Here is an 11,902-nt window from a genome sequence, read left to right as displayed (position 1 = left end):
AGACACTGTGCAGGTCTTTGGGGAAGAGAGACCAAGTAAAGTCCAAGACCGATTCCTAACGTGCCCCATGCTGTTCCAAGACTTCGACTCAAGACCGCTAGAGCCACAATTTAAGTTCAGACCAATTCCAGGACAGATAAAGTCAACTTGAATGACATGACTGCAATTTTTGTGAATTTTTGGACATTTGTTTTCCAATTCAGAGACAGAAAAAAAGAACATTGTTGTTAGAGAAAAACCCTGACTTTCAAATGACTTTCAACAAATTAAAGCAATATTTACAAGTGGCACCAATGACTCCAATTGAATGCTATTTACTTGGTCCCTTCACTAAACTGTGGACATTCATTTCACTGTACCATCAAAATCCGAAAAAATGTGTATTCTATCCATCTATCTATCTATCTAGCTATCTATCTATCCATCCATCATGCTCACCAGGCCCTCGGAGGGTTTGATGTTGGTGAGGTGCACCAGCTCCAGGTGGGCCGACTGGGAAACCAGTGGGTCTGAGGACACACACACAATGTGCTCACACACCTCCGACAGGGTCTTACACTAGAGAGAGAGAGAGAGGGGGGGGGTAATAAAGTCAATTCAAAATGCCTGATGCTATCTACGGTAAATCAAAGGGTGTGTGTGTGTGTGTGTGTGTGTGTGTGTGTGTGTGTGTGTGTGTGTGTGTGTGTGTGTGTGTGTGTGTGTGTGTGTGTGGTTATGAAAACACAGCTGTAGATGCAATGCAATGAAAAAAGCATCACAAGCATAAGCAAGACAGATTATCAGTGAATGTGGGTCGTCCAGTCATCAGAGGGTTCCTGGTTTGATCCCCCGTTCCTTGCTGGCCGCACGTTGAAGTGTCCTTGAGCAAGACACTGAACCCTAAAGTGCTCTCGATGAGCTGGTATGCACCTTGCATGGTTGTCGCTTCCATCGATGTATGAATATGTGTGTGAGTCTGTGAATGTGAGGCGTACTGTATATTGTAAAGCATGGTCGCACGTGGTCGCAAGACTGAAAAAGCGCTATATAAAATGCAGTCCATCTACCATTTACCATTTACATCTACATTTACATTAAGAAATACAGACACTACATAAAAAAAAACATAAAAGATAAAATGAAGGACCAAAAAAAAAAATATATATATATATATATACACTACTCACAAAAAGTTAGGGATATTCGGCTTTCGGGTGAAATTTCAGGATGAACCTAAAATGCACTATAACCTTTACAGGTGAACTTAATTTGATCTTCTCTAAACTTTTGAATGCACATGTCCAACTGTTCAATGTTTCAGTACTTTTTGCACAACTTGCTGTTCTCTAACAAGGAGCTGAACGGCAAAATTCACAACAGGTGTTTGATCCATGAATCGACCAATACATTTCCTGGTTCAATTAGAATTGGTATTTAAACAGTCCTCTTCATCATGCTGTTCACATTTTGACATCATGAGACCAAGACGACACCTAACAATTGATCAACAGTACCTCGCCATTGCAAGGCTTCAAACAGGATGTTCTCAGAGGGAAGTGGCCACTGAGCTTAGAGTGTCACAGAGCGTCATCAGCAGCTTGCAACAGAGATACAGAGAGACTGGAAGAGTCACAGAAATGCATAGAAGTGGACATCCTTTGGCCACATCCCACACTGATGGCCGCTTCATTGTGGACAGTGCCCTGCGGAACCCGATGATGAATGCCACTCAACTCCAGGCATATTTAAGGGAGATGAGAGGCACCCAAGTGTGACCATTCGAAACCGTTTACATCAGCGTGGTCTGCGTGCTAGACAACCTGCAAGGGTACCTGACCACACCACCAGGCACCGCATCATCGTCTTGCACGGGCCAGGGAGCATTTACGCCAGACGAGGGACCAGTGGCCTCAGTGCTGTTCTCTGATGAAAGTCGATTCACGTTGAGCAGAAATGATGGCTACCAACGATGTTGGAGACGTCAAGGAGAGCACTATGCATCAGCCACTGTTGTAACCAGACGAGCCTTTGGTGGTGGTGGTGTTACAGCATGGGCAGGTCTGTCTAGTCAATACGGAACTGCCCTACACTTTGTGAATGGTACAGTGACAAGCCCATACTACCTGAATAACATCATTAATCCAGTCATTGTGCCCCTGCATGAACAACACAGGCCTCATTTCATCTTGTGGCCCCCATGGATTGGGCTTGTTGTTCCAGCACATCCCACAGATGCTTCATCGGATCGGACCCTCAACTCGACCATCCACATGATGCAGAAGAAAATGTGATTCATCCACCTTCTTCCATTGCTCCTTGGTCCAGTTCTGAGGGACATGTGCTGTAGTAAGTAAGTGCTAGTAAGTAAGTGCTTTTATCGGTGGATAGGGGTCAGCATGGAGACTCTGACCACTCCCATACGCAGCAAGCTGCGATGCACTGTGTGTTCTGACACCTTTCAAGATAGCAAGATAAACTTTTTCACCAATTTTTGCTACAGTAGTTCTTCTGTGGGATCGAACCAGACAGGCTAGACTTCACTGCCCACGTGCATCAATGAACCTTGGGCATCCATTACCCTGTTGTCGGTTCACCGGTTGTCCTTCCTTGGACCACTTTTGGTAGGTACTAACCACTGCATACCGGGAACACCCCGCAAGACCTAGCGTTTTGGAGATGCTCTGACCCAGTCGTCTAGCCATCACAATTTGGCCCTTGTCAAAGTAGCTCAGATCCTTATGCTTGCTAATTTTTCCTGCTTCCAACACATCAACTTCAAGAACTGACTGTTCACTTGCTGCCTTGTATATCCCACCAGGTTGACAGGTGCCATTGGAACCAGGTGAGCAATGTTATTCACTTCACCTGTCACCGGTTTTAATGTTGTGGCCGATCAGTGTATATATGTATTACATAAAATACATAGATACCCATGAAATAATTACATTGAAATATAAATAATACATATTAAATATAGATGCAACATAAGAATCGACATAAAAACCACATGAAGTCAACCTAAAAAATAAAATATATATAAATGTATAATTATATATATATATATATGTATATATACTACATAAAATGTATCCTGTAGATACTAGGGATGCAAAGGTAGAGTGGGCTCACGGCTCGGTATGTATCATGGTTTTGAGGCCACAGTAACAGAACGGTATCTTTATATTTAAGTAAAATTTTAAAAACATTTTAAAAGTTAAAAGGTGTAAAAAATGTTTTAGATAAGTTCATTTGATTGGAGGGAGGTGTCCAGGATAGAGGATGATTCAAATATTTATTTATGTTATTTATTAATTTATATATATATATATATATATATATATATATATATATATATATATATATATATATATATATATATATATAGACATGTATATATATGTATGTATAATATTTTTAAAACGTTTCACAATAAGAAATAAATAGAACAGGTACTATAGTTAGTTGTTTAGTATAGAACAGGTATAAACAGTATTTTTTTTACATATAAGTAATTATGGTAATAACTTATTGAAATAAAACCTCACACAGCAGTGCGTGTGTGCCTTCGCTTTGTGAACCTGACGTGACAGTGGATGCGCTCCTTTTCAGCCAGGTGCCAGGGCACCTCTTGGCGAGGGCGGAGCTTAGGCTTACATAGAGGGGGAAACATTTGCCGGTGGGAACAGCCGGCAACTTATACAAACAACACAACATAAAACTGTAAAACTTGGCAAGAAAAAGAACGGCTCCATCACCCAGTGAGACTCAGTTCTCTTCAATCCTACAAAAGAGGCGTTCCAAAGAACTGTTCATAATAAAGAAGGACACGGCCATCCCTGGAGGTTATTTTCTGGACACCTTGATGGATTACACTCTTTACAAAAACCTTTCTCTGTTGTTTAATCTTGTGTTTCTATTGAAAAGGCTGCGTAGCCGCACGCAGTTAAAAAATTTAAACAAAAATAGACCTCTTACACAAAAACAGAGAAATGCCGGGCGACTCCACGCAGACCCCGCATAGCTGAAGTGGCTGGTGGAGCTACAACAGTGGAATCAATAGGAAGCAGCATTTGCTGCGGGCAACGCTGCACCGTACGCTGCACCAACGCATCTGGTGGACTTCTACCGTGATACTACGGTTCACGTGCGCGTATTGAACCGTTGGGGGCGTAGCGAACGGTTCGATAACATACCGTGTACCGTTGCAACCCTAATAGATACCATAGTATCTATTCAATATGTAAAAAACAAGATAAAAAATATATAAATACTACATAATAAATATAGAAACCACATGAAAATGACATTAAAAAAATAAATCAAAATGACATAAAAAATAAAGACGTGACAAAACTACCAAAACCAAATGTTAAAATAAAAAAAAAATAAAAAATATATGTCTATTGCAAATTAGAACAAAAATTGATTGCGTATACAAAGAGGACAATGTAGGACAGGGACATTGCAGGGGCTGTGTGCATAAAGGTCGGATCGATTCCGAGCGACTTCCTGTGACGGCGACAGCTGGAGGAGGCGGGAAACTCACCACGTGAAGGATCTTGTTCTCCGTCTCAAACACTGTGCAGTCCTGAAAGACAAGCAGAGATTGATGCTAGCACAGGCAGAACACATCCTGTCTGGCAGAGGAGAAGGCACGCACACACACACACACACACACACACACACACACACACACACACACGCACACACGCACACACGCAAACACGCACACACACGAGGGGGTGCACGCGCACGAATGGAAGCGCGCACACACACACACACATACATACGCACACACACACACACACATAAACACACACATACAGTACGCGTGCACGCACACGAATGCATGCACACACACACATACACAGAGACACACTGCCAGATGCATGCCTGCACATACACAAATATACACACATACACACACACACACACACAAACAAACACACGCGCACACACGTACACACACAGAAGACACACTTACACTTTACAAGTGCATATATGGAAAGAGTCACATAAACATGCACATCCATGCACACAGACAAAATACACACACACATCAATTTTCATAACCACCCACGGCGCCCCACTTCGAGAGGAGGAGCCGAATAGAGAGCTATTGGCCTCCCACGCAGGCTCATGAGCGTCCACACACCATGGCACATGTGCACACACACACAAACACACAAACACACACACACACACACACACACACACACACACACACACATGCGTGCACACAGATGGCGACAGTCACCTGCTGCACGATGGTGGTGAGCTCCAGGCAGAGCTGGATGACGTTGTTCCGAGTCAGAGAGTAGTCTGCCACAGCCGCAAAGGGAGACCTGCAGGGAGGAGAAGAGCCACAACACAGATAAATATAAACACACACACCAATGCACACACACACACACACACACACACACACACACACACACACACACACACACACACACCTACACACACACACAAACACACACACACACACACACACACACACACACACACACACACACACACACACACACACCTACACACACACACACACACACACACACACACACACACATTCACACATGCTGTTAAACTCACTACATTGTCCTAAAGACCCAGATTCCAATTTGGCCATGGCCTCAAGTGAATGGTGTGTGTGTGTGTGTGTGTGTGTGTGTGTGTGTGTGTGTGTGTGTGTGTGTGTGTGTGTGTGTGTGTGTGTGTGTGTGTGTGTGTATGATTTGGGTCACCAGTATTGAGGCTGTGTGCTATATATATATATATATATATATATATATACACACACACACACACACACACACACACACACACATATATATATATATATTTATTTATTTATATGTACGCAGGACCCGAGGCTACGCGGAGCAGCTTGCTACCCCGTTGGTCTCCGGGCCTGGAACCGGGACGAGCTGGTGGCACTGACCCGACATGAACGCGTCGTGTCACACTCACCTCGGCGCACACGCAACAAGCCCCATCCCCCAAAAAAACGGTGAAGACGGTTTTCGAGCCTTCATCTATCAGCGCCGCCCGTTTCCCCATCGCCTCATCCATTCACCAGCTGAAGTTTCCCGATATGAGAATCTATTTTTTGTCTTGTTTGGTTTCGTTTTGTTTCTACGTTCATGATAAACGAGTCGGTTCCAGGTCGAGCATCACCCGAGGCAACGTTTGCTCTACAGGGCTGTCAGAGCGTCTGGACTCGTGTCTGGACCGTGACAACAAAGCTCTCTCGCCGTCTTTTTTAAGAAGTCCTCACTGTCCCCAACTCCTCCTTTCATATCGGTGTCGATATTATTCTGTATATATTTATAGACGATGTGCAGTTTATATTCACCCAAACTATATTTATATCTACACTCAGAGACCAAACTGCTGCTCAGCCTCTCTCCTATCTTTTAAATTTAATTTACCTTGCTAAATGTTCTTAAATGTATCTTGCTGTATGCTGTATGCACATATTCTGTACATTACTTTATTTTACATTTTTTCAATTTTTATTTCATTGTAAATCTACCCTATATATTTTTGGGCCGGTCTATCACTAATATTAATTTTGTTTAATTTAAAAAAAATGTATTATATAAATACAATACATTTTACATTATTTCCTTACTTTACTGTTATCACAGCTGGGAAATGTAACCCAAGAATGTCCACTCACCCAGGAAACTAATAGAGACCTATCTAACCTAATATTCTGTATAATTTTTTATATATATATATTTTTTTGGATTATCTGCCTTATATATAATCATAATATTGTTTCGAGATGCACCAACTCATAACTAGTCAAATTCCTCAAACATGAAAATGTCCACGGCCAAATAAAACATTTCATTTTCAGAGCCAAAATCATCATTGTTGTTTTGCTCCGGCGCAGGGGGACTATAAGGTTGCAAATTCAAACGACGGACTTGATGTTCTGCAATGGAGTGAGGACGGCGCAACAGATGTCATTCATCGTTTCCCAAATGCCATCATATGTATATTAACGCTGTATATTAACACAACAGAGACCGAGGCTCTGACTCTGCTGAATCCAACCAGCTCACGATGTTTTTTCCCCTTTCACCATGACATCATTATGAGTGGGTTGAATGTGCAATTGTGTTCCTGCTGGCTTGTATAATTGCGTGTGTGTGTGTGTGTGTGTGTGTGTGTGTGTGTGTGCGCGTGTGTGCGCGTGTGTGCGCGTGTGTGTCTACATGGCCTGAAGAAAGGTTTGGGCGCCTGGCATTTCAACAACCGTGTCAGAGAGCTTTCCTTCTGCACTGATGTGTGTGCAAAGGACAGTGAAATGATTCTTCGGCTCATAAATACGTAAACACAGAACAGGGGAGGCGTGTGTGTCTGTGTGTGTGTGTATGAGTATATAGCTGTATGTGTATTTTTTATTAAATATTAGCATATTTTTATTTGAGCGCATCTACTGTATGTGTGTTTACACTGATATTCTGCATGTGTGCGACCAATCTATGTGTACGTTGCTGTGCATGTGTCTATTTGCATGTGTATATATTGAGGTTTTTGCTGTCATGAAATTTTAGTTGACGGTTCTATATGTATGTATATTATGATTCATTGTACAAATAATTGTGATTAACAATTAATTAATTCATAATTCAATTCATTTTATGCTATGATCACTTTATTAGTGGCTTCAAATAAAAACTGTTAAATTACACATTTACCTATAGGACAAGAGCCCCTTATTGGGCCATAAAATATAAAAAATATATATAAAAAACATAATGAGTTGCTAATTTTCCACAAACTCCCTCATGGAAACTCACCTGATTTAAATTCTGTACAAAAATATCACAATCTGCTTAAAATCATTGTGATCAGGTGATTATGTGACAATTGTGAAGCCTCAGCGTGTGGTTATACTGTATGTGTCTGCGCGCATATAACATACTGTATATCATGTAAATAACATATAAAACACATATATTGGTTGGTGTGTGGATGCTACCTGTCCAGCCAGGCCAGGAGGCTTTTGGCGGCGCTGATGAGGTCGACCACCGAGGTCAGAAGGTCGTTGGGCAGACGTCTGGAGCTCCGGCTCTCTGATTGGCTGCTGCGCCGGCGGCCAGAGATGAAGTTCTGCAGATTTTTGGCTGAGGCTCCGAGCTTGTGGGCCAACGTCCTCACGCTCTCTGTTTCCAGACCGGAGTTCTAGACACACATGCACACACAGACACAGTATGGATGGTTTAACCTTGAGACCTAAGATTCGACACTAGGCCTCCACAAATGGTTGTCTACACAGCAGACCCTTGCACGTCGTTGAACCCTGGGGTGTTCCATTTCCGCCTCAGGTCTCCCTTTTTCTTCATTACACGAGCTAACGCTCCCAACATACCGGCTTTAACAGCACGGCAGAAAACAACATAATTAAGTGACATTCTGCTGCACGAGGAGACTCCGTTTGAAGGACTCAGCTGGATTGAACTGCCAAAAGAAACGCTCATTCCTCTGGAAATTTATCACGTTTTACATTGCCAATATTTTTAATGATGTTTGTTTTCGAGGTAGAATAAGCAATATTTTATGAGCTCGTTGGGCAAATTGACCGCGTATAGCGGCAGGGTTTCCCGAATGCTGTTGATCAATGCCAATCAGTCCGCTGTTACCTCCATGGCCGTTGAGATTTTCTGGCAGTCCACTATTTAGAGGGAAACGGCCCTCGCCCCTAGACCCCGTCAGTCTCGACTCAATCCCCCTGAACTACGTCGCTTTTATCCCCGACCCGGTTTCATTGAACAAGCATGGATGAACATCCAGCAACCGAACGACCAGCGTCTCCCCAGACCCATCTGCTGCGAAGCCTTGTGGAGGAGCAGCGTCACGTTCGGCAACGTTTTTCAATGTTATTCATTATGCCTCGAGTGTCCTTGCGTGAACTGTGTTTCTGTGTGAGCCGGTGAAATATGACTGAATTATACTCTTTTAATATATTTCATTAGTTCTCAGATCTCTCTTGGAAAGGGTTTTCAATCTCAATGTGATTAAAAAAGCACAGACACACACATATATACATTACACTTTCCAAAAAACACACACACACACACACACACACACACACACACACACACACACACTGACCAGCGCACACAGCAGGTCCACAGCTTCCAGTATGAGCTCCTGGTGTCCGATGCGCGACACGCCAAGCTCCTCCAGCTCCGCGTGGCTGATCCTCAGCAGCCGCTCGCCACACACGCCGCCACGCTCAAACACACACACATACTGCTGCAGGCAGTCGTCCAGACCTGCAAAACACATACAAAACATACATGAGTTACATGCAGGAAAAAAGAGCTAACTTTTTCCAATAATAACAATGAGGTTCAAAAATGTGGTTTTGTTCCGAGTTCCAGAGATGGATTTCTAAAATACTGACGACAGCAACAGTCTGCCAAGTTTCGGAATTTGGACATTTAATTCAGTCACTTTCTCGAGGTCACCTATCGAGATAAATCTTTCAGTACATCTTGTTTTTCATTTATTACATTTTTTTTTGAGCCTGCTCTACCTTCGTAACTGCTGATATTATTTCTTGTTCTTATTTAGAATAGGACTGGCACATAGCGCTTAGTGGACAGGTGAACAGGCTGCTAAGTCACCAAATTGTATTTATTGTGAAAGTGAGTGTGTGTGAGTGAGGCAAAACGCCTGCTGTGACCCGGCTTCCAAACCAGTCTGCGGTCATTTGCTGTGTGTCACTCTCTCTAGCCCCTATTTCCTGCACCACTCTCTACAATAAATAAGAATAAATGGCCAAACAATTTCGAAAAAATAAAAAGTGAGTTTCATTGTGGATTCGTGGTATTTTGGATCCCAAAAATTTGACGCATGTCCTTCTGCAGACCCCAAAGGCAACTTGGACCTAGCCACCCTGATATGAGGAAAATTTGGTTTTCGATTTGCATAACTTGCTAAACTGCTCCTTGGGAAATAATGTTATTGAGCTGCAAGGGTAAAAAAATATGTCTCCTTACAGCCTCTAGCTATGAATGTTTTCTGAGATTTAATTATATTAGATAACATTAGTTGAGGTTAGACTGTAATTTTGTGGTTGTTTGATTCTGCATTAGCGTCCCTATGGGAGCAAGTGCTCTTAAGGCTCGGTCCATCTTTTGTGTTTTCATTTAGTCTTATTCGATGGTTTTGTCTCATTTGTCTCTTGTGTATTCAATTGTATTCAATTGTTGGTTGTCTTTGGTTTAACCCTTTCTCTGTCTTTCTTATCAATATCATCTTGAATCATTATTGATCCCCTCAGGTGAAATGTAATCATTATCACAACAAAGCCACAATTCATAATTAAGTAATCAAGATCATATAAACACTATCCTATACATCCATCAGTCACAACATAAAAACCACAGACAGATGAAGTGAATAACATTTATCATCTGGTTCCAATGGCACCTGTCAAGGGGCGGGATTTATTAGGCAGCAATTGAACAGTCAGTTCTTGAAGTTAATGTGTTGGAAACAGAAAAATGGGTGTGGTAAGGATCTGAGCCACTTTGAAAATGTGTGATGGCGAGACGACTGGGGTCAGAGCATCTCCAAAACGGCAGGTCTTGTGAGGTGTTCCAGGTATGCAGTGGTTAGTACCTACCAACAGTGGTCCAAGGAAGGACAACCTGTGAACTGGCTACAGGGTCTTGGACGCCCAAGATTCATTGATGCACGTAGGGAGTGAAGTCTAGCCCGTTTGGTTCGATCCCACATAAGAGCTACTGTAGCACAAATTGGTGAAAAAGTGCTACAGTAAAATGCTGTTGTGATAGAAAGGTGTCAGAACACATAGTGCATCGCAAATTACTGGGTATGGGAGCGGTCAGAGTGTCCATGCTGACCCCAGTCCACCCCTGAAAGCACCACAATGAACACGTGAGCATCACAACTGGACCATGGATGGTCAAGTTGAGGGTCCGATCCGATAGAGCATCTGTGGGATGTGCTGGAACAACAAGCCCAATCCATGGGGGCCCCACCTCGCAACTTCCAGGACTTAAAGGATCTGCTGCGAACGTCTTGGTACCAGATACCACGGGACACCTTCAGAGGTCTTGTGGAGTCCATGCCTCCACAGGTCACAGCTGTTTTGGTTGCACGATGGGGAGCTACACAATATTAGTGGTTATTAGTGGTGGTTTTAATGTTGTGGCTAATCGGCCTAATAATTAACTAATACACTTAACAGTATACACATGCCCTCAAAACAACACCGAGAGAAGCTCAATGTCTCCATTCCCCTGGGCACTAAGTAGTGCAGAGAAGATGCAGTCAAAATGTTTTTGAGTTTGGAGGAAAAAAAACATGCAGTCTGTATATACGAGTGTCTCTATAGAGCCTCTTTCCCTGACACTGATTAACTACCACCGTGCTGTTTCCCCACTCAGGTGTTCTTTCCTACCTGAGCAGCTGCGAATGTTGCTGCATGTTTCTCTCTTGCCGTTTAAGCCTGAACGATCCCCGCACCTTGTCTGCCTCTCTTTTCTACTCATACAAAATGTGGAAAATTACTTTGAACACTTGGTCAAGAAGCGTAGTTGTTACCAGAATATAGTTCCATAAGACATATGCATATACTGTATCTATATATGCATCGATGCTCTGCACAGAGTTACAGCAAGTCAGCCCAATTATTTTGATGGAATGCAGGAAAACGTCATACAAAGTCAACCACACAGGAAACTTTTCACAGCCGCGGTCACTGTCAGTTCTGCAGTCCCTTGACTGGGAAGATGGAAGCTGGTAGGTTCACAACATATCCCGAGCTCTACAATTCCAGTCGTTGCATTTGCCTCCATCTCTGCCAGCAGCGGTGTAAAACAGAAGTGGTAAGCAGCTGCCTCTTGTCCGTGTTTAAAAGATCTGTCCC

At 42.9% G+C, this 11,902-nt stretch overlaps 1 protein-coding gene across 1 annotated transcript in view; it reads right to left on the bottom strand.

Moving 5' to 3' along the window:
* cnksr2a (connector enhancer of kinase suppressor of Ras 2a) overlaps nt 1-10,868 on the bottom strand; it is a gene marked incomplete at both ends in the record, with an annotated part of 36,512 nt that extends 25,644 nt beyond the window's left edge. The window contains 6 exons of the mRNA XM_080020467.1: nt 439-558; nt 4,529-4,570; nt 5,240-5,327; nt 7,979-8,181; nt 9,112-9,275; nt 10,841-10,868. Of these exons, the coding sequence (XP_079876593.1) occupies nt 439-558; nt 4,529-4,570; nt 5,240-5,327; nt 7,979-8,181; nt 9,112-9,275; nt 10,841-10,868 (645 nt within the window). The remainder of the gene's footprint in view (nt 1-438; nt 559-4,528; nt 4,571-5,239; nt 5,328-7,978; nt 8,182-9,111; nt 9,276-10,840) is intronic.
* Nucleotides 10,869-11,902: the final 1,034 nt, after the last annotated feature.

Source organism: Zeus faber (genome assembly GCF_960531495.2).
Source record: "Zeus faber genome assembly, chromosome: 19".
Lineage (NCBI taxonomy): Eukaryota > Metazoa > Chordata > Actinopteri > Zeiformes > Zeidae > Zeus > Zeus faber.
This window is presented reverse-complemented; position numbering and strand designations above follow the sequence as displayed.